General features: G+C 51.2%; 2 protein-coding genes across 7 annotated transcripts in view; one reads left to right on the forward strand and one right to left on the reverse strand.

Annotated features, from left to right (window-relative positions):
- The first annotated feature begins 2,419 nt into the window (after positions 1 to 2,419).
- On the forward strand, positions 2,420 to 6,419 carry PCBD1 (pterin-4 alpha-carbinolamine dehydratase 1). Its single transcript, XM_032841087.1, has 4 exons — positions 2,420 to 2,474; positions 5,145 to 5,276; positions 5,495 to 5,575; positions 6,119 to 6,419. The coding sequence occupies exons 1-4, from the start codon at positions 2,472 to 2,474 to the stop codon at positions 6,215 to 6,217; spliced, it is 315 nt and encodes a 104-aa protein (XP_032696978.1). The 5' UTR covers positions 2,420 to 2,471; the 3' UTR covers positions 6,218 to 6,419.
- Positions 6,420 to 10,736: 4,317 nt separating this feature from the next.
- The window catches only part of SGPL1 (sphingosine-1-phosphate lyase 1), a 59,940-nt gene continuing 47,689 nt past the window's right edge, over positions 10,737 to 22,987 (reverse strand). For 5 of the 6 annotated variants that reach the window (XM_032841106.1, XM_032841131.1, XM_032841099.1 and 2 more), the window contains 8 exons: positions 19,307 to 19,395; positions 17,839 to 17,944; positions 16,350 to 16,448; positions 15,656 to 15,805; positions 14,215 to 14,453; positions 12,955 to 13,101; positions 11,897 to 12,017; positions 10,737 to 11,393 (listed from right to left, as the gene is read on the reverse strand). In XM_032841106.1, the coding sequence (XP_032696997.1) occupies positions 11,253 to 11,393; positions 11,897 to 12,017; positions 12,955 to 13,101; positions 14,215 to 14,453; positions 15,656 to 15,805; positions 16,350 to 16,448; positions 17,839 to 17,944; positions 19,307 to 19,395 (1,092 nt within the window). In that variant the 3' untranslated portion in view covers positions 10,737 to 11,252. Of the gene's footprint in view, positions 11,394 to 11,896; positions 12,018 to 12,954; positions 13,102 to 14,214; positions 14,454 to 15,655; positions 15,806 to 16,349; positions 16,449 to 17,838; positions 17,945 to 19,306; positions 19,396 to 22,987 lie in introns of those variants that run through there. The other variant, XM_032841137.1, reaches the window with a different exon arrangement.

Here is a 22,987-nt window from a genome sequence, read left to right on the forward strand (position 1 = left end):
TAAAAATTAAAAAGCAAGATAATGCCAAGGATGAGTATCATGTGCGAGCAATACAGGGGAATAGAAACCCTCCCCTACACGATGCACATGACGTGAGGACCAGAGCAGCCCCTGCCCACAGCGTCTGAAACTATTTTGAGATACACACCCATGAGGGAATTGCAGGATTTATAGGGGATATATATATATGTGTGTGTGTGTGTGTGTGTGTGTGTGTTTATATTTACATATTCATATATATTTGTATATTTATATTTAAGCTGCATAAAAAACCGTCCACAGGCTGGAGAGCTACTGAGTTGAAAGAGATGTTCACTGGAGCAGCATCTTTGTTGCTCTCTTCTGCGTGTGGTGCACACTCACAGGCTGGGGGTGGTGGCGGAGGCAGGTTGTCGGAAGCGAGCTGAGCATCCACCACTGGAAGAATGAGAACTTATGCTGGTTGCTCCCCACGGAGCAGCAGTTAGAAGCTACGCACGAAGTGTATATACAAAAATGGCAAAAATAGGTGAAAGAAACAATGAGACACAGCACACGGATCTATTTACAAAAAATAAAGGGCACAGAGATGAAACAACAGCACCTGTTGCAAAAAACAGATACAAACAACACTACATATCAACACGTTAGATTTTGCAGAATAACGCACTGGGAGGAGAGGAGTAAAAGTGGACGATAGGGATGAAGGTTAATGGGAAGGAAAAACGTTTTTGACTGTTAGAGGACTTGTATTACCTGACTCCAAGACTTACATGGCTCCAGGAATCAAGATGTACAGCATTAGCATCAAGAGGGACAAACAGGTCAATGAGCAGGCTAGAGTCCACACATATATGTCCAATTATAAGGAAACTACACATATACCTTAAACTGAATTTTCACAAAGGTGTAAAAGCATTTCAGTGGAGAGAGGAAGAACTGGATATTCATATGAAAAAAGTGAATTTGGATCCATAATGCAATGCATAGGAAAAATTAACTCAAAATGGGTCATAGACCTAATTGGAAAACCAATAACTATAAAACACAGGGAAAAAAGTCACAAAAAGGAAACATAACAGAAAAATCTTCATGACAGTAGGGTAGGGAAAGATTGTTTTAGTTGCAACACCAAAACACTAATCCATAAAAGTAACATCAGATAAATTGGATTTCATCAAAATTAAGGGTGTCTGCTCTTTGGAAGACAGTGAGAAACACAAAGAAATAACTGGCAAACCATGTCTCTGGTAAAGTGCCCATATCCAGAATAAAGAACTCAAAAGCCAGTAAGAACCCAACTCAAAAGCGGGGGTGGGGGGGGCAGGACATTCGAAGGCAATTATCAGATTTACCAGTGAAAATAAACACCTGAAAAAGTGTTCAATATCATTAGCCATTAAGGAAACTGAAAGGAAAACCACAATGAGATACCGCTACACACCAGTGAGAATGACTGAAATGAAAAAGATTGACCGTAGCAAATATTGGTGCATCTTTGAGGATGTAGGGAAACTGGAACTCTCATACATTGCTGGTGGGCACCTAAAATAGTACAACCACTTTGGGAAGCGTCTGGCAGTTTCCTAACAAGTTATAAACACACATGTGCCGCATGAGGTAGCCATTCCACTCCTAGACCTTTACCCAAGAGAAATGAAAGCAGATATCTAAGTTGACTTGATGGGAAAGCACACAGCATCTTTATTTGTAATAGTGAAAAACTGCAAATAATCTAAATGCCTATCAACAAGTGAACAGATCAACAAATTGTGGTATAGCCATACACTGTAACACTATAAAATAAATTTTACTTAGCCATAGAAAGGAAGACACTATTGATACACGCAGCCACAGGGGCAAACCGCAAAGTGACAATGCCGAGTCCTAAAAAGCCAGACACAAGAGCGTACACTGCATGCTCTGCATTTACATAAAATTCTAGGAAATACAACCTAACATATTGTGCCCGGAAGCGGATGAGTGGTTGTCAGAGAAAGAAGGACACTTGTAGGGACGCCGGCTATGATATGTTTATGAGCGTGACTGTAGTGATGCTCGCAGGAGAGCTAACAGACGTCAAAAGGCATCATACAGTACATTTTAGTTCTGTGCGGTTTCTTCTAGGCCAATACCTCCATCTGTTGCCTTTAAAAAAGAAAAGCGTAATCTCGCGTCCAGGGTTACACGGCGGGTAAGCGGCAGAGGGCGATTCAAACGCAGAAGGCTGCACCTGGAGCCTGTCCTTCTCAGCCCCTGAGCTCCGGGTAACAGCAGCCCGGAAGAAGGTGCTGGAAGGGGGCAGAGGCCGAATGCGCGGGTCGCGGCCGAGTTAACGATTACCGGTGGGCGGGTCCTCTCGGCCCCTCCCCGCCCGCGTCCCCAAACGCCCGGCGCAGTCCTCCCGAGCCGCCGCCACCTGCTGCTCGCTCGCGTCCGCACCTGCGCCGGGTCAGCACCTGCGCCGCGCCCGCACCTGCGCCGCGCCCGCCATGGTGAGGGGGTCGCTCGTCGCCGCCCGCAGGGCCCCGGCGCGCGGGAGGGCGGAGGAGAGGAAGGGGCCGATCCCGGCGGCGGCGAGGGTGGGGGACGGTCCTTGCGAGCCCCCCCCGCTCGCCGGGCTCTTGCTAGGCTTGGAGAGCCAGGGCTAGGCTTGGAGAGCCGGGGTCTCCGCCCAGCTGCCACCCGCACCCCCTGGGGCGCGCAAGGGAGCTGAAGCCGGAGAGGGGCGGTGGTGCGGCCGAGGCCTGGCCCTGCCCCCAGGCCCTTGTCCCCGGGGCGCCTCGCAAGCGGGTCGTGGGCGGTGGGCCCAGGGCACGGGTAGGGGAGGCAGCTGGTGAGCCTGTAGATATCGCCTCCTCTCAGTGGCGGGTTCTAGTCCACATTGGGGTTGGGGGGCGTCCGTGTGTCAGAGCGTGAGTAGGAGGGAGGCTAGGAGTCTGTTTACCACCCTTCTGGCTTGCACTTCCGGCAGGGTCTGGCCAGGCCCTCGCGCACCCGGCGCTGCCCGGCCTCGTAGCCAGGCCCTGGTGCCTCGCTTGAGGCCTGCGCCCAGCAGTGGGGACCGATTGCTCAGGATCAGGCCTCCTCCAGGCTGGGTGTTCCCCCAGGAGGGCCTGGGCCCTGTGGTCAGCCCTGCTTCATCACCTCCACCCTCTGGCAGTGAAGGGGAGCCCTGGCTGGGGAGAAGTGTGTAGACCCAGGAGCTTTACTAAACAGCCCCTTTCTGATCCCAAAGCCTGAGGACCAGTAGAGACTGCGGTGACAGCTGAGAAGGCACTTGGAAAGCAGTGGCTTGGAGGGAGAGGAGGGGGTAGTGAGGCGGCTTGTGTGGTGCTCTGAGGCCCCAGACGTGGGGGGGCAGGGCTAGTAATCAGTAACAGGAGCGTATACTCCCCCAGAAGGCTCGGCCAGGCCTGGCCTGTGATTTACTAAGCAAACAGTGCCCCTGCCCCCGTCTGACCCCAGCTCTCAGGGGGGCTTGTTCTTTCAGCCCCAGGCTGTGAAACTTGGGGGATCCCAGAAGACACTAAGGGGCACGGGGTGCCTCCTAGGAGCTCCCTGTATCCCCCTACTTCTTTCTGGGCCAGAGAGCGAAGCAGTGGGTTCTGATCCCTGGGCTGACATCATTCCTCCAGTTGCCTGGATACATGACCAGGCTTATCAGCCCCAGAGAAAGGGCCAGCTCTGGAATGGAGCAGGGTTTGGGGGTGGGATGCAGGCTCTCAGAGCTGAGGAACCAGACCAAGCCAGATCAGTCCAGAGAAAACAAGTGTTTTCAGAAGGGAGGGAAAGATTGACTTAGAGGAGACTGTACTGCTTTTCTAGTGCGACCCCCACACAGGACCCCACACATGCAGGACCTAACAAGCCCTTTACAAATGCAGATGGCAGGCCCTTAATAAGGATGGACTTACTCATAGGTCCCATAGGCTCCTCTCGCTGATCTGAAATGGAAGTTCTGGGCCCCTTTTACCTTTCAAGCCAAGGGAGGGGACCATCCTGCTGGACAACACTAGAACTGGGGCTTGACCCAGTCCTGCCAATGCCCCCATGGCTGCCAGGCTGTGCGCTGCCTCATGAAGCTGAATTAGCCTCCCTCACATTCTCTCCCCAGACCTTACTGGTTCATTTTTCCTTCAACACTCTTATAGTTCTGTTGGAGAAATCACAGTTCTGGGATCCCTTCCGTGCCTAGGCCTGGATCCAACCCCCCAGAGAATGGAACCAGCCTTTGCTTCCATCTCTGAAGGTTCCACTCAACCCCTGAACTGTGCCAGCTCTGGCTGCCTGGAGGGCACTTTGCACAATAGGCAAACAGGCCGAGGGGCTAGGTTTGCCAGTCGCCCTTGGCCAAGTTACTTCCACTTTGGCCTGAGCTCTGTGGCTCAGCTCAGGCTTCCCAGGCTGATGGAGTAGACAAGAAGGTGGGAATCTGAAACCCCCAGGCCTAGCAGCTGGTACTCAGGGGCTGCGTGGTGGCATGATGAATACCCAGTGGGAGGTAGTACCAGTGGGGATCAGTTCTGGTAGGATCGCCTGGAAGGTGTTGTAAGCACTTGCTCCTTTTCCCTGGGCCCAGGATGCATATTCAGACCCCTTTGAGAACAATGTCTGTGCTCTGAGGACAGAGGGGGACATGAGGGGGACATGAAGGGAGAACCATGGTCATGTTCCCTTTCTAGGCCTCAGTTTCTTTGTGTGGGTGTGGGGGTGAACTGGATACAGTCCGTAACAGAAAAAGGAAGGTTCAACAGTCATGGGTAGTCTTTTTCTGAAAAGTTGTGTAGTAACACATTCGCATCTGGGTTTGATCTTGCTTTTACTCCCTCATTAACATAAGAGACCTATGGTGGTGGGGGGGCTCTGTCAGGCTTTGGGGACAAGGGTGGGGGCAGAGTGTTGCTCAGTCCCAGTGACTTGTGTCATGGCTCAGTATTTTCTGTTCTCTGAGCAAAGTGTCAGAATCTAAGAACCTATCAGTGCGTGAGCCAGGGCCCCACCCCCAGGGCCGGGTGTCCCCCTGAACGGCTCCCTGTCCGTTGCTTTAGACCACACCACCAGAGCCCCTGTGGAGGCCGGCCAACGTCCCCTCATGACTGGGGCCCTCTCCTGGGTCCTGGAGGGAGAAATGCCCGTGGGCCTCTGCTGATTTCCTGTCTTAGGCCGGCAAAGCACACAGGCTGAGTGCTGAGGAGCGGGACCAGCTACTGCCAAACCTGAGGGCTGTGGGGTGGAATGAGCTGGAAGGCCGAGACGCCATCTTCAAGCAGTTCCATTTCAAAGACTTCAATCGGGTATGTCGCCGGGTGGGACAGAGTTTCTGACACTCCAGAACTTATTCTCTCCCTTGAAGGCCTTGCCACCGAAGCCCCTCGGCCACTACCCTTGTCGGGCTGGAGTGTCCTCCTTGGGGACAGGAGTGGGGGGGATGGGTCTTGGGGTCCCCACACCTGAACTCTTCGAGCAGCCCTCTCTCTCAGAGCGCTCACCTGGGTCTCACTTCACTTCGCAGGCTTTTGGCTTCATGACGAGAGTGGCCTTGCAGGCCGAGAAACTGGACCACCACCCCGAATGGTTTAACGTGTACAACAAGGTGAGTGAGGCGTGCCTGCTGCGCCGGGCCGGCCGAGCTCTGAAGGCCCTTCCCTGGCCTTCCCTAGGGGCCTCCCCACCTAGAATCAGCACCATTACCCCTGCGGCAGTCAGGCTCGCTACAAACTAGAAAAGTGCAAATTAAAACACTCATGAGCAAACATGCGGTCAAGGCGGTCAGTCGGCATTAGAAAAGCCGAACCACAGAAGGCCAGGCCACGGGCACTGGCCGTATTCATGGCTCATAGCTCTGTGGCCCAAATCCTCCTGGAGGTGTGGTGTGGAGGGATGAAAAAGTAGTCACCGGAGCTGAGAACACACGTGCACAGCAGACAGGTCGGACCGCAGGCCGTCGGAGGGTGGTCATGCGACCCCTGCCACGGGCCACGGCGGGAGGGTTGGCAGTGTTGCTGGAGACAGTCAGGAAGGCTGTCCCCGGGCGAGAGCATGGTGACCAGCTACCACCCCGGAGCGCTCCATGTCGCCGAGCCGCACGGCCCTGACCCTCTCCCGCTCTGGGCCCGAACCTCTGGTTTTGTTCCAGGTCCACATCACCTTGAGCACCCATGAGTGTGCCGGCCTTTCGGAACGGGACATAAACCTGGCCAGCTTCATCGAACAAGTAGCAGTGTCCATGACCTAGGCCCTGCCCTTCCTCTGCAAATTCTTCAGGGGAAGGGGGTGACTGAATCAGGAATCTGGTGTGGGGGGGAATCCGGGGAGCCAAGATGTTGCTGCAACTAGAAGGGCCAAGTGGACTCTGCTGCCACCAGCTAGGGGAGAGTCCTTGCTGTGGACAGAGATGCCGGCATCAACGCCGACCTTTCCCCAAACCCCACTTCATCCTTGGCACCCTGTTACTTGTACACTAATTGAGTCCAATCTTCTCTCTCTGGAAGACTTCCCGCCAATAGTATTGGTCTTTTTGCCAGGCTGTGTCCTGCTCCCTTTCTCATTCATTTCCCAGGAAGCTATGACAAAGAGGTACCAAGTCTTCATCTCAGAAACCAGGACCCTAAAGTCAACCTTATCGTATGTAACACAAACACCTGTGCTTTTACGTCTTAAATAAAACTAGTGTTTCACTATGTCTCAGGCTTTAGAAACTTCCTTTCCACAGGTCAATCCAAATTGGAGTCAACAGGCATTTAAATAAGCACTCTGTGGGAAGCCCTGTTCAAGGCTCCAGGGTCAGGGGACCAGACCATTCTGTCTTCATGTAGCGGAATTAAGTAGGAAGCAGTTCACTACCACAAGGCAGGATGGATGAAGTCAACGCTAGAGGCAAGGGTAAAGCAATGAGTTAAGGGAACATGAAGTGATTGACAAGGGTGAGTCTGAAGGCTTCACTGACTTGTGCCTTGAAAACCTGAAAGGGATTCTTGAGGCAGGGGTGGTCAAAGGGGTACCATGACTAACACGTAAAGGTATGCAGGACACCTGTACTTGCGCGTGGTGGCGTCTGGGACGAGGAAGGCCGTCTGCAGCTGTTGTCACATCCCAGCCTACAGTGGCGTCCCAGGTTGGGGAGACTGCTAATCCTGGTAGGGTCTTGCAGTTTCTTAGAGACTTAGCCCGTCTCGAGGCTTGTGCACTTTTACTGCGTGAGGGAGAGGGCAGAAATTCTAGCTTAGGAGGTGCTGGGCTACTTTCCATCCAAGCAGTTAGGGACCGGATTCCTACATATAAGTCCTCCAACCTAGTGACTCTAGGATACTGTTCCCACTAATGCGCTGTGACTGGGAGAGGAGGTGAGGCACAGAGCTCGGTCTCCTCTCCCCCCAGTGCACATGATGTGCATAGCAGTCCACGTGTGCCATGACGCAGGACTGCGGGAGGCCCTTCTCCTGACGGGTTCTCATCTGCGATCCCCGAGCTGGATGCAGGCAGCTTCTGCATTCTAAGCTGACTTGCAAACGCCAGGGTTCCCTGGAGAAGACATTTAGCAATATCACAACCCAGGATGAGTGGGTCCCATAACCGGGGCCAGAAAAGAGGCAGAGGTCGGTGTCTGACAAAGAAGCATGTTGTTGTGAGAGGTACCGGCAGGATCTGAGGATTGACAACACCTACGTCAACAGTAGGTTCTCAGAAAACTTATTCTGATGGTGGCCCCCATCTACTCCACTTCTAACTTCCCTTTTCCTAAGTGTGCTTCGATCTGATGACTGTGGCTTAGGGAACAGAAGCCACCAGACACAGAGGTATGGAGCAGGTGTTATGTCACCTTCCTGCCTCTGCTCACCGAGGGATCAGGAGCTGAAAGATGCCAACCTAGAAGACACTACAGTTCTGTGACAGACTTTGCTACGGGACAAAGACATAAACGATACTTTTTCAAAAACAAATGTTTATTCTACAATTCGTGCAAATAACTGAAGTTACAGGGGAAGATGTTAAGGAGAGATGGTGAAAAAAAAAAAAAAGCCCAAGAAAAAGAATACCATTTAAGACTCCCAACTTGAGAAAAGGCTCGGACCCAGGCTGTAGCTGGCAGCTGTCAAGTCAGGCCTCTGAGGAGACATAATGGTGTCTCCACTGCTGGGTCTGGCTACGGGTGGCTCACTGCTACCAAGAACCCTCAGAGAAGGCAGAGGGGTTCACGGTGCTAAGTAGCAGGTATAAGCATCCAAACACCAATTCTTGGATTGGTGGGGTGGGGGGAGGGCAGGCCTCATCCTCTAGGATTAACCCCAAAGCAAGCAGGTGCTCAAGAAACCAAGTCATTTAGCAGAAAACTAGCAAAGACAGGCATTCCTTGGCTTGACTCTGACAAAGTCCAAATGGGCTGAAGCTCTGGTTACCGAGTGACAGGCTCCAGGACCTGTGGAAGGAATTCTCACTTCTTACTTGTAATGGAACAAGACGCCCAGCGGTTACATGTGCAGAGATATTCTGAGGGGTTCCATCGGCTCCCAAACCAAATGCAGGGCTTGAAGCCAGTGCCCAGCTGGCTGGAGCCCACCCCGGGGGCTCCATCCATCATTAAGGTATAGGCAGAAGATGGTGGTGAAGAGGACAGAAAACACAAGGCCGACCCGGGCCCTGGGGAACTAAAGGCCGGAGTTCCAGACCTTCCCGGTGAAGCCACCACCCTGAATCTGTGTGGCCACACACAACCATTTCACCACAAGGGGGCGAGCTCCCACCAGCAGCCAGGTCTCCGGCAGCCACCACCCCACCAGGGATCTCCCGCCTGCCCCTCCAGAAGCGAATGAATGCAACCACATCGGTGACGATTTCGGTCATTTAATTACTGAATTGCTCTTTAAGATATTATTGCTGCAATCAGGAAGGGAGCACTGAGCTGGGAAGAAGGAGGTTAAATACAGAAAAGATTTAAAAGAGGCCAAGTACCATTTTGCAAGTATAAAACCAGTAATATTAAAAGTGACATGGCAGTATATAGTCTGGCGGCTGCTCCCTCCGTATAGAACCCAGACACTACCGTTTCTGCAGAGGCCAATGAGACATCTGCTAGCAACACGACATCTGAAGACATTCTGCCTGCCTCTGCCAAGCTAGGTGCTCTAGGGTGCAGGTATGCATAGAATGGAAAGCCCGCAAGTGTCAAACTAAGGCTCATGATATAAAGTGGCTACTGTAGATCCCTTTGAAAAAACACCACTGCCTCCAGGGCAGCAGTGCCGTCAGAGCAGAGGAAGGGCCCGCAGACACCGGAAGCAATAGCACGCCCATTGCTCTATCGGGCACAGGCTTCTCCATTTTCGCTGCCGACAAACCAGAGTGGTGCCGGGGTGGTTCTGGGTCCTGGGTCCTCCTCCAACACCATGAACGCACCAGAGACCCAGGAGCACTGGTGCACAGCTCTGGCCACAGCAACTCTCGGGAGGTGCCCCCCACTTCAGCGACAGAAAGGAACTCGGCTACCGTGTCCAAAAGATCTTAGCATCTCCCTCTAATGAGCATGCGCAGACACACACACACACACACACACACACACACACACGCCCCACCCACCCCCACTCCTGGAACCCACAAGGCACAGGAGGAACACACACTCCAGCCCGGCAATGACACGGCCAGCTAGTCACAGTTATTGTGGCGGAAGCACAATGCCAAAGGCCACTTCAGACACGTGCTATGGAGCCCCAGGAAGGCCTAGTCGTCCTGGCTCTCCCGGCCAGCATTTCCAGTGAGGGCGGCCGGAGGACAGCAGCCTGCAGAGGCTGAATGGTTCAGGGGTCCCTGAGAAGGGGAATGAACAGAGGACATTTTCTCCTGACTTTATCCTAAAGTCCTCCCCCACCCAAATAAAAGCTCGAAGACTGACCCATTTCCCCTACGGCCTGGGTCAGGAGTAGCCCTTCGCCGCTCAGTGCTGAGGAAAAAGGCACACGGTAGGTCGTCTTCAGAGGAAGACTGTGGCTCCACCTAGGTCAGGGCCCTGTGTAGGGGTGAAGAGGGCAGGGAGTGGGTGCAGGGTTTGGTTCTGTCCCTGCACCACCCTGAGCAACTAGTCTTAGGAAGGAATCCCAGGCCCCAGGCCCCAACTGACAGTTGCCATCATGCTTCCCTAGTCCAGAGTTAGCCAGGGCTGAGAAGTGTCCAGTACCTGAGGCTAAACTGCCATAGTACCTGGGGAGCCAAAGAGACAGAAAAAGGGAGGAGGGATACATGAATGGGGAAAAGTTTCCTTGCCTTGGAGGCTCTCTCATGCCCCCTTGCACCCATCTAGGGTAGGTCAAGGCAACCTGTGAAGGTGCTCTGAGCTGTTCCTTCAAGCAAACATACTCGCAGACGAGAGGGCTTATAGCAGCGGGGGAGGGGAGGACCACCACCAACTCTGGGACATGCAGTTGAATGTGACAGAGAACCTGAGAAAAGGCTCTGGTTTCCGATTCTTAGCAGCCCAGGAGAGGGTCCAGGTGTGCTCTGAACACTGCCCGTGCAGACAGGCAGCACCAGGGCCAGAAAGGCGTGGGCTCTCTGGAAACCGCGATCTCTTCCTAATCCAGGGCAGCGACAACAAACCAATGGGAGCCCAATTTCAAGCACAAATCTCCACAGATGGGGCCACCAAGTATCAAATGGGGACAGCAGAGGGCCACTCCACAGCCTCCTTGACAGACTGAGCAGATAAGCTAGGCCACTCTAATCCCACAAAACAGAAGCTGTGGCCTATCCATCTGCGTCCTGGGAAAAGAAACTGAGCCGCACTACCAGTGACTTTCCGAGACAGACAACTCCCTACCCAGAGAGGAGGCGGAGAAGGCCTCACGCTTAGAGGGCACCTAACTCCCACCCGGGAAAACATCTTCCGATCTGCCTTGCCAGTCTGCCTGAGAGAACAGAGAAGCTTCTTTATCACGTAAACCACCCCAGCCTCTGTAAGGACTCAGGTCAGAGCCGCAGCACAATGATTAAGTGAGGTTGAAAGCTAGAAGGTTAGAGAGGGAAATAGCTAAAACAATTCCTAGGGCAACATCTGAGAACAAGGGCAAAATAATTATGTAATAGACTCCTTCAGGGTCTCCACATAAAGACCACAGGAGGAGGACAAGAGGAGGAACAAGAATCCCGAGGATCAAGCTGTCTCACGGTCTGTCTCGTCGTGCTCCACGGAGCAAGACCAGATGCTGACCCTGCGCATGGCCCGTTCCACACCCCGAGCACGTCTGGAGGCCAGGAGCCCCTCAGGGCCAGAGGGTCCAGGCTCAGCGCGGCTTCGGAGAACCATTCATCTGGCTGCTCTGAGTTACAGTGTCAGTGCTGAAAAGGCTGTCCAAGAAGACTGAGGACAATTCTGCGACCAGGTTCCTGTCAACGGTCGTCTGGGCCATGCCGTAGATCGCACCCTACAAATCCAGTCAGAGTGTTAGTGGCGATGGCGTATGGGGGTGGAGACGAAGCTGTGGCTCCGATACCACCCCCCACCCTGCAATCCCCGCCTTCCACGTCCGCTCCCCACTCTGGCTCCATACCCACCCAGGCAGCTCTTCACAGGTACTTGCTGGTCTGCCTTTCTGGCCAAAGGAACTGACCCATGGAATTTGCCAAAGAAAATTCCAGAGAAAACACGCTTATTGTCTTTCCTGTGTCAAAATTTTCCATTCAAAGGGACACGACCATCACCTGCCTCTGTAGGACACGTTCAAATATATAAGGTGCATTATCTACAGCACGCCTCACTTGAGACCAAAGAGCCTGGAAACGGGTGAGGCAGAGGTCATGAGCTCCAAGGAATAAGGTTTGCAGAGATAGAACAGAGGCAGGAAGAGACCTGAGGTCACCTGGTTCTTCCAAACCCCCCACGACACCTAAACTTCCATAGGAAGATAAAAGTCCCCAACATCCCTACCATTCCTGTGGTCTTTGCTTTAGGATTCTTCATGATTTGAGTGACAGACTCCCGGATGTCCCTTAGGAACTGTACGGCTACACGCTTCCGGGTGTGTACTAGCGTAATGCAGAAATGAATACTGTGGGAGAAGAGAGAGACAGGCGGAGATGAACCTTGAGGAAAGAAAACCAAGTTCTAAAATAAAGCAGCCCCACAGACTGTAATTTATCACTCCCTTCTTCATGTTATTTGTGACAAGTGTTCCCAGTCCTGGGACTCAGGGCTCTCAAATACACGGGCTGTCAAGCCTGGGCCGGCACGAGGGTGTCACGCCTCCACGCGAGCAGCAATATCCCAACAAAAGGGAGTACAGGCTGCCTGTTCTGTCCCACCTCTCCCCTCAGAAACTGCCAACTGCTCTGCCTTGAGTCACGGGGCTACCAAGGGGATGCTCTCCTCGCAGATGATAACCCCCCACACGCTCAGGGCCACAGGGGTCTTGAAGGACTTCAAAGCACAGAAGAAATGCTCACACCCCCTGGAGGGAGACCGAGGCCCAGAGGGATCATGAAGAAGAAGAAGCTGAGTCCAGGTGGGACTGGCAAGGGCACCACCAGGTGAAAGGATCAGGGTGCACCGAGGATGCCTGGCGGTGGGGGGTTATGCCCTCGGGGAGCGGTGTTTGTTTACAGGCACCATGCGGGATGAGATGACAGAAGCATGTTACAGGACAGGGAGGGCAGTGGGCCTGAATGATGAGAAGCCTGTGGAAGGTTCTGAGCGAAGTATGACTCAGGTCATGAGTGCGTCCAAGGACAATCTGATGGTGGTTACGAGATGGGGCGCAGAGTACACAGCCCAGGAAGAGGGTAGGGTCTGCTGTAAAGGGGTTCCTGACCGACCAATGGTCCCCAGAGTTTGAGTAATGCCAGGTGGAGAGTGAAATCACACAGATAGTCCGTCGGCCCCAGGGCGCTGGCCTCGCTGTCAAGTCTCTAGGCTTCGGGTGGCCCCGCTACTCAAGCTGCTGGGAAGTCACAGAGCACAGCGAGGGCGGGAAGCTCCCCGGGTCTTACCTGGGCGGGAACTGCAGCTGGTTCAGATTCCAGCCCTTAGCAGTCATCAGGTTGAACAGCCGGTAGATGTCAAAATCTCGGGAGCCCAGAGCAATGACTGACAACTGGGGATTCCCAAAAACAAAGATGCCTTTGACGTTTTCCAGTCTTAAACAAACAAAAAAAGGAACAGAAAGGAAATTTCAGCCACATATACTGCTTGGGCCATCATCTCTTTCGTCATGCAACATCTCCCCTGTAACACAGTCTCATCTTTTAAGGCTTCAGCTTGCTCACCTTCTAAAATCAGGTGGCAAGACTGAGATCAGTGGTTCCCAAACATTACAAACATTCAAAGGCCCAAACTCCACTGAGCTCGGATGAGTCAGAGTCACTGGCTCCTACCCTGTCTGCCCAACTCCCAAATTATTATGTGCCCAGGGGCATATGAGGCATAAAAGACATACTTAAGAAAATAATCCTGGAAAATAACCCTTCCGTGTCTGCAATTTAAAAAGTCATGTATGTAATCCCTAAAGCAAGAAATGGCAGAGCAGTTCGCAAACAGATGGGTGTATTGGCTGCGTATACGTAGGCTTTGTTCAAATGAGACATGCCTCCTGGCCGCTTTCACTCACCCTCCAGATTCTGAAAAAGCCTCCCCGGGGCAGGTGAGCCACAGAGATTGGGGGGGGGGTGCGGATATACATGAACAGGTGTGTCAGACAAATGTGCTACCTCGTTCTAGCTTCATCCCCGCCCTGGGTTTCCCAGCCCGCCCTTCCCCCACTCCCTCTGCCTCATCTACCAGTGACTCTAGTCCTGCAGCTTCCGTATCCACTGGGAGCATCCCAGAAATGCCGGTCCACAGACTCCCATTCCAAATGGACGGAATGAGAAGCCTGGGGGGGCCCAGCAACGTGTGTCGTGACTGGCCCTCCCAATGATGACGACACACAGTCACGTGTGAGAACCGCAGTCTGCAGCATTCACGGAGCACAGCATCTGGGCAGTGGGTAAGAGCGGCCAGTCATGAAGACATCCTCTGAGACACAAGGGCCTACACATGAAGCCTGGATCGGACCCTCCAAGTCCCAGCAGCGCCAGGGGGCTTCTCCTCCTCCCAGGCCAGCACCACACCCCTGAGCTGCTGTCCTAAACCCCTGGCCACTAAAGGATGCTGACTGGGCTGGGGGCACAGGTGCTGGGCCCAGCACATGCCTCAAGTCTAGGAGCAGACAAAGCAAGAGACGAGGCAGAAGCCCAATCTAACACACATACTCTGACTTGAGGAAGCGAGTAGTTTTGATGATCTGTTTGGTGGCCTCAACATAGCCGCTCTCACCGAAGTGCATCAGGGCAGCCCAACAGGCCGCGCTAATGCCTCCGGGCCGGGAGCCTGCGATGGTCGGGGACGCGTAGATGCCACCCTGCCAGTCTGTTGCCACGAAGAACTGATGGCTCCTATACTTCTTGTCACTGTAGAGCAGCACAGAAGAGCCTTTGGGGGCGTAGCCATACTGAGGGGAGAAGCGCACAGGTGAGTGCCCGCCCCATGAGCTCCTCCCGCACGTCTCCTCCTCCTACGCCCCTTCTACACGGGCAATTCGGGGGATTCGGAGAATTCGCACTCAGACGTGAAGGGTGGAGGGCGCACAGGGCCAGGGCTACTGAGAGGCCGAGCCCCCCCCCAACCCAGCATGTGGCTTCTCTTCTGTAAACAGGACCCCAGGGCAGGGGTCAGGACGGAAACAAAGATAAGCTCCCACTGGAAACCGGGGAAAAGGGTGGAATTCACGTGAAGCAACTAAAATCCCGGCTGACTCCTTCCCATCCCTCTCGCTCAGTGTTACACTTCCTTTTTAGGAACATCAGGGTGTTTAGAATCTTGAAGCGACTGAATCCCCTTTTAAAAAACAACCTACTACTTGGTTTCCTTACAGCAGCCTGCCCTCCGAGTGAACTCCCGCCGCAGCGAGCACGGACGCGGCTTGGCTCCCTGACCCACACGGCGAGAGACGGTGAGGACAAGGGCACAAGGGGTGGCCTCGGGGCTGAGGCCACCCCAAATCAGGTCCCGACAGGAGGTCCGCGTGCATCACGCAGGGTTTGAAACACAGGTCTCCACCGTACTTGGGATGAGAACAAGCTCCGTGAGTGAGCACACATTCCTGCAGCTGCCCCGACTTCCCCCACAACCGCGTGGAGCTTCAGAGCATTCCCGACCAACTCAGACGTTGTTCAGGCCACCGGGGGCGGCGTCCAAACCTTCTCGAGCACGCAGTTCTCCCCTTTTGCCAAAAGGCTTCCCTTAGCTGGCTCCTGTCACTCTGGGCAGCAGCCCCGGCTGCGTGGGAGCTACAGCACCAACGTCCATTCTCTCAGGAATTCCGCTATCAGCTTCATCACTAGCCTCCACCCCACGGAATCTCAGCGCTTCAGGAACATTGTTCTATGGGCCCCTGTCCTGGCATGTCCCAGCTACATACGGCCGGTGGATGCAGAACTTCTCTTAGCCATATGCCACAAAGATAACGGGTCCCTTTTCACAATTACCGGTCACCTCTAGCACCATACTTTGTCACCTGAACCAGCTACGGGGGGGGAGATCAAAGAGCTGGATTTAATTTTACATTCTGAGTGGAGGTTATTGCTTTAACCAATTTATTTTGTTGACAGTAGTGGAGATAATCAACCGCCTACAGTCGCTTCCCTGTCTCACCTTGTGGGTATCCACTGAAATGCTGGTCACACCTTTCACCCGGAAATCAAAAGGCTGCTCCAACGGGTATCCTGCCTTCTCCATGAAGACGATGAGGAAGCCCCCCAGACAAGCGTCTACATGAAGAGGTATTTTGTATCTGACAGCCAGCTAGTCCCAAAAGACAAAGACCACAAGAGAATTGCATTATAGCCATATAACAAAAACTTGCAAGACGCAGGTGGAAAGGTGTACTGTGACCACAGGCCACTATATACCACGTCTTTCAGGCTTTAAAAAATATTTTAATACACAGGGCCTCAACCTCACTCTAAAATCAAGCAGGACAGAGCAGCCCTCTGACGCTGGACACAAGGTCCTGCTGTAGTAACTGCCGGGTGGGGAGGAAGGGCGACCCGCGGGGCCGCTGCTGGATGCCACCCTCGGGCAGCAGACTCCAAATGCAGCTCATTTTCCCAGCTGAATCTAAACGCCAGTACTCTCCCAGAATATCCAGTTTCAACAGTCTTCTTCCCACAGCAGAAGCCAGTAGCTTTCTGAGGCTCCAAACAGAGCAGCAGGGCTTCCTACGGGGCTCAAGAAATGTGCGCACGTGTCCAAGTTGAGACTTGCTTCTCCCTGCCGAGTACTACACCATTACATTCTATTCTCAAATCTCAGCCTGAGTGCCTGGCGGCCCATTTCTCCCATGTACCTTGGCCACTTCAGGGACAGGATCAATGACACCATGAGGAAACTGGGGTGTAGAACAGACAAGCATGGCCGTGTTCCTGGAGATGGCTCTCCTCATTGCCTAGGGGTTTAAAGTTGAAAGGAAAATGAGAAGCCACATCAGAATCCCTCTTCTGTGCTACTGCCAAGAGCACTCCAGGCCACCGGCTCAGGGTCTGCGCTCCTCTGCCTCTCCAACCCGGGAGAGGACAGCCCCCCGCCACAGTGGCAGCACGCAAACGCGGCCAGAGGGCTCCATCTGGGGAAAAGTCTGAGGCCACAACTTGGCAGGAAAAAGGGCACTGGGCCAAGAGGCAGAGAAACCTGTGCAAGTCCCAGCCCTGCTCACTAGTGTGGAACCCTGGGGCAAACGACTTAACTCCATACAAACTGTTTCCTCACCTGTGCGCTGTCCAAGGACAGACAGTTTCTACAGCCCCCGCCCCTGCCCCCCACCCGGGCTGTCACAAGACTCAGATGCAATTCTTACAGCACCCAGGAACAAGAGAGTTCTCCACAAGGCACAACATAGAAACAGTGGCTAAAGGACTACCACAGGGTCTTTAAAAAAGCAAGCCTGCCACCTGTGACGACATGGATGAACCTGGAGGACACTCTGCTGAGTGAAGTAAGCCAGAGACAGAGAGACAAAGGCTGCGTGACCTCACATACATGGTGCCCATGACAGGCAAACTTGGGAGCAAAGAGCAGGATGGTGGCTGCCAGGGGCTGGAGGATGAGGGGCACCAAGTTTCAGTGTTGCCTGTCCGGACGTTCTGGACCGCTCGTGGACAGCCGTGTGGCCAGGCTGCACAATACTGCACTGTGTGCCTGAAACCAGCTGGCGGTCCAGAGAGCAGCCCCGTGCATTCTAACCCAGAAACAAGGGAGAAGAAGGATGGTGTTAACTATGTAAGATGGGATACGCTCCACAGTGCGGCTGTAGTAAGGAGCTGGCTGTGTGGACACGCGTCAGAACATCCAGCCAGCACCTTAGATACGCACAATTTTTATCTGTCAATTAACTAATTAGTCAACATATCAATAAAGATGGCAGGCAGAAATAATGCTAGTGCTACGAAACTGGGCAGTTTAGTTCTGAAAAGATACAGTTCCTATTTTATTGGCGAGGATATGGATTCGGGCTCCTGAAAACCACAGGGAGAGTCCTGGGCCAAGTCAGTGCGTGTTCATCTTAGAGGGAGGAGAAAGTGAAGCTGCAGAAGTGAAGCCCAGGTCTGCCAAGTCTCAACCCAGGGACTGGACCATCCTGCTTTCTCAGAGCTCACGACTTTATGCAAACCCCGAGCCGCACTCTGTCCCCACAGCGGCGGCAGCTTGGCAGCCCCGTTGCCCACAGTCAGAGGCCACTGGAGCCTCTCTGCGCACAACACTGGAGAACGTCTGTCAGTCGGGCGTGTCCCTGCTCCTCACGGTCCATGGCACAACATGGGCCCTTCAGGGGAACTCACCCGAACATCCACCTCCATCATTTTGTTCAGCGGAACCCGTATAATCTTCATCCCAAAATAATTGGCTGCTTTGTCAAATGCAGCATGGGCACTTTGGGGGGCCACACTAAGTGAGAGAGAAGAGAGTAATGAAATTCAGATAGAAACAGGGCTCAAGAGAGAGCCGAGTTAGTGGCTGGTTATTCTTCCTCATTTTTACAAGTGTTTATACTGTTTTACCCTTTCAAGCACAAAGAAAAAGAGGTCAACTGATTTTCTATAGAAATCTCCCTATGGTTTAGGAAATCCAAAGCATAAATTAGGGCTGACAGGGAGAACACGAGGGCCTGGGAATTTAGAGATCGGCATCCGGCAGAGCCTTCTTGCGTCAACCATCCAAAGCCAGGAAGCCGTGGGGGGTGGTGGGGTCACAGCCAAGCAAGAACCCAAGACTGCTTCTATGAGGTCAGTGGTTCCTTCCAGCTCTGAGAGCCCACGAGCCTGTGAGAAACTGTAATTCCCATTGTTCCTACACACTTGGAAGCAGCACTTCCAACAGTACTGAAATGGGGGTGCCTGGCGGCTCGATCAGTAGAGCCTGCGACTCTTGATCTTGGGGTCCTGAGTACAAGGCCCACGCTGGGCACAGAGCGTGGACAAATCGCACTGAAAAGGGGACCGAGTCATGGTTAAATATTTGCTTTTAGACTTCTCTCAGTTACTGCACTCTCAAAACCAAACGCTCCCTTTACGGAAGGAAAGACTCTACTACTGAGTACCAAGCACCAAGATTTATATACAGAGGCAGATGGCAGCCTGATGGATTCTCTCAGGCCAAGGGCGAAGCACAGCATGAGACCACGTGCAACCCTTGGGTCACTGATACTTGTGGGGAAATGGAAACCCAGAGGATGTAGCATAAACACTCTGGGCAAAGAGAGTGTCTAGAGAAAAAAATGCAGCCAAATATCAAAGTTATGCCCGTGGGGCGGCATTATCGATATACCTCAAAAAGATTTTTAAAAGTTCTCCTCCCAGAAAATAGCCTGCAGGCTGATTTTCTTAGGAAGCACCCTGAGACAGCCTATCATATTTAAGTAACGAGCACTGAACTTAAGGGAATTAGAGAGTTTTTCCTTAGGCTCCAGATTATTTATAATAAATATCACAGAATCCAAAGATGTAGTCCTGTTACTCGATCACTTTTAGAAAAAGGATTTTATTTTATTTTTTAAAGGATTTCATTCTTGCTTTCAGTATTTACCATGTATAAACTTGGGGGTTGGGAAATGAATGACCTTTAAAATTAGCTTTCTGATCCATGTAGGATTCTGTGGAATGTGAGGGGCTAAGGATCGAGGGTGCAGGACAGGATGAAAGAGGACTGGAACTGCCAGAGGAAGAAGGAAGAGAAGGAGAAAACAGATGGTCAGGTTGTTTCCAACCGCGGTACTTCAAACAGATAAATCCCAAAGCCACTCATACATACATTTCTGGAGTTTTGATCCCGTTCTCAAAGGCCAGGTCCCTGTAAGCTTTGCAGGCCATCAGTATGCTTTCTGTCCCCCCAGAGGTCACCTGTAATAAAGAAGAGATGTCATCCTCAGAGTGCAGTGAAGGACAGCTATCGGCATGCACGTCCCACCCTATCTTGGTGGTGTCTGATACAGGAGCAGGTCAGGTCAGGTCTGGCATGCACTCTGCAGAGCGGACACTGCTGTGTCTTCCGGAAGGAAATGTGGCTTTATCAGTTAAGCTCAATCTTGGTTCAGAAGAGTAAAAACCTATGAAATAAGAATCTCTGCACTGTATGGGAAAATGCACCAGCTCCCCAGACGTCGGCAGCGCACGGGCTTAAACTTACACTTCTGCTACTCACCCAGCTGCAGACAGGACAGCACGTTTTACACCACTCAAAAGGGTCAGGATTACAGACTTTGATCTGTATTCCCAGTGCCCACTGCAGAATACGCTGCAGTCACAAAGTCCACTAAACTACATGATATCTCAGCAGATCAAGAAGAAAAGTTAAGATGTTCCGAAGTGAACTGTGGTTTCTCTTTGAAAAAGAAAAGCAGAAGCCTCTACTTAGAAGCTGGTTATCTCACTTACCTGAAGTCAAAACAAAAATCCTAGTGTTTTTAAACAAAGTAAAATGTTTTCCTGAAGCTAGGCCTAGCCCTCTGTTATTGGTGAATTGCTTTATCAGAGTTGAAACGTAAATATTCAAGGGTCATGCCATGTGTCCAATTTCCCTCACGAGACCATAAAGTCATGAAGGTGGGGACCGATCCACTCGAGACAATATTCCAAGCACCTAGCCTAAAGGCTGACACCTAACAGAACCTCACCTAACTTTCTCAAAGCCTGATCTGACACTCAGTAAACCATGACCAACACAGGCACATCATACCCATCAGGTTAGCTTTTGATGACATCTAAGAATGGATCATTTCAGGGGAGTCAGGGTGGCTCAGTTGGTTAAGAATCCAACTCTTGATTTCAGCTCAGATCAGGATCTCAGGGTTGTGAGATCAAGCCCCACATCAAGCTCCGAGCTCAGTTGGAGGTCTCCCTCTCTCGCCCTCTGCCCCTCTCCCCGACTTCTTCTTTCTCTCTCAAATGAATAACTAAATATTAAAAAAAAAAAAAAATCACTTAAAAAAAACACACAAAAAAACAAAAAAAGCCAAAGCACTGAGCTAGGTGGCTATTTTCTTAGATTTCTCATCTCCAAAAATTCATACAAGCTTAGATAACTTTTTCATTGTATGGGTGAGAAAACTGAGCCCTAAGAAGACTAAAATAATCCACCCAATGCCATCTATTAGCATCAGTTGATAAAAAGTAAAACTTTGCTGCAGCACCTTCTTGCTAGACATGTCTTAAAGGCAAGGGAAGCTAGGGCAAAAATGAACTATTGGGACTTCATCAAGATAAAAAACTTTGCACACCAAAGGAAACAGACAATAAAACCGAAAGACAACTCACAGAATGGGAGAAGATATTTGCCAATGACATATCAAATAAAGGGCTAGTATCCAAAATCTATAAAGAACTTATCAAACTCAACACCCAAAGAACAAATAATCCAATCAAGAAATGGGCAGAAGACATGAACAGACATTTCTGCAAAGAAGACATCCAGATGGCCAACAGACACATGAAAAAGTCCTCCACATCACTCAGCATCAGGGAAATACAAATCAAAACCACAGTAAGATACCACCTCACACCAGTCAGAATGGCTAAAATTAACAAGTCAGGAAATGACAGAAGCTGGCGAGGATGCGGAGAAAGGGGAAAGCTCCTGTACTGTGGTGGGAATGCAAGCTGGTGCAGCCACTCTAGAAAACAGCATGAAGGTTCCTCAGAAAATTGAAAATAGAGCTACCCTATAACCCAGCAATTGCATTGCTGGGTATTTACCCTAAAGATACAAATGTAGTGATCCAAAGGGGCACATGCACCCCAATGTTTATAGCAGCAATGTCCACAATAGCCAAACTATGGAAAGAGCCTAGATGTCCATCAACAGATAAATGGATAAAGAAGATGTGAGATACACACACACACACACACACACACACACACACACACATACACATTGGAATACTATGTAGTCATCAAAACTCTCAAAATCTTGACATTTGCAACGACATGGATGGAACTAGAGGGTATTATGCTATGCAAAATAAGTCAATCAGACAAAGGCAATTATCATATGATCTCTCTGATATGAGGAATTTGAGAAACGAGACTGAGGATCATAGAGGGAGGGAGGGAAAAATGAAACAAGATAAAACCAGAGAGGGAAACAAACCATAAGAGACTCTTAATCTCAGGAAACAAACTGAGGGCTGCTGGGGTTGGTGGGGAGGGAGGGATGGGGTGGTTGGGTGACAGACACTGGGGAGGGTATGTGCTATGGGAGTGCTGTGAATTGTGTAAGACTGATGAATCACAAACCTATATCCCTGAAACAAATAGTACATTTTATGTTAATTAATTGAATTTAAATTTTTTTTAAAAAAGGAAAACTTTCTACATTTGTTTATTTGGTGAAGCTTAACATGAGATGGAATAAGAGAGGGGATCTCTGGAATTCATATAATACCCCTACAGAGGACAAAAACACCATCGGCTACAAAATCCCAGTGGTCAGGAGTTACATGGAAAATTAGCTGAGAGAAGTCAGTCATACTGTGATTCAGGAAGTTTTCACCAAACACGTGCCCATCACCCACTAAGTAATGCACTGAATTTGGGCACAGGACGCCCGCCTGTTTGTAGCCTCTGCACTTTTCTGCCAGAGGAGATGAAAATGCTTATAGTGGAGGTCAGCTCTGCAAATCAGCAGCTTGCCCTGTGGTCTAGCACAAAACCTCAGACTGTCACATGAGGACCCAAACGAGCTGTGAAGCAAGTCAGGAAAGGACCGGCAATGTCCAAGTCTCCAGTGTGTCAGCCTCTTACTAAGGTTCAGTAATGACCTATGCAAAAGGATTTCCAAACCCCTAGTCACCCAGCACACACGCCCTATTTTTAGTCCAATAACTAATCAGATCAACATCATTATTTGTTGGGCAAACAGCAGTGTACTTCTGACTGTAAAAGCAGGAATACCTAAATTCTACTTCTAATTTTTATTTCTAATCCCCAAATTCTGTGTCTAAACATGCTATTAACCTCCCATTGCCTTCAACACTCTATGCCCAAAGAAAATTGGAAATTGTGTAATCAGAAGATGAAAGCTTCAATAACTACTAATGTTAGTCAGCTTCTTCCGACATTTAGAAAAACTCTTGCTATAATATAAGAGAAGTATGTCAGAGAATAAGAGGAGAACATGGCCTGTTGAGAGAATTTTCTTTCAGATGCTGTTTGGACCCAGAGGCCTTTGCACAAGCCAAGACTGTTTCCCAGGGCAACAGAAGTTCTTTCCGTATATGAAATCACTTCTCATCCATTACTAACAGAGCCAAATGAAGTTAGTAACAGAAAAGATGGTTTAGACTGAAGAACAAAGAACCTGAAAAGAGCTTAAGAGCTTCAGAGCTTGGCCATGCGGCTCTGTCTCGGTTCCCACCTCCGAACTTTCTTCACTGAAAGCAACTCATCAAGAGAGAGACAAAGAGATGGAGACAGATACTGAGAAGAGTGAGAGAAA

The sequence above is a fragment of the Lontra canadensis genome, unplaced genomic scaffold (assembly GCF_010015895.1).
Source record: "Lontra canadensis isolate GAN:19392208 unplaced genomic scaffold, GSC_riverotter_1.0 scaffold3, whole genome shotgun sequence".
Taxonomy (NCBI): domain Eukaryota; kingdom Metazoa; phylum Chordata; class Mammalia; order Carnivora; family Mustelidae; genus Lontra; species Lontra canadensis.

Coding starts and splice junctions, on each gene's coding strand:
- PCBD1 (XM_032841087.1), top strand. Junction 5,277..5,494: donor ATTTCAAAGACTTCAATCGG/GTATGTCGCCGG, acceptor TTCACTTCGCAG/GCTTTTGGCTTCATGACGAG. Junction 5,576..6,118: donor GGTTTAACGTGTACAACAAG/GTGAGTGAGGCG, acceptor GTTTTGTTCCAG/GTCCACATCACCTTGAGCAC.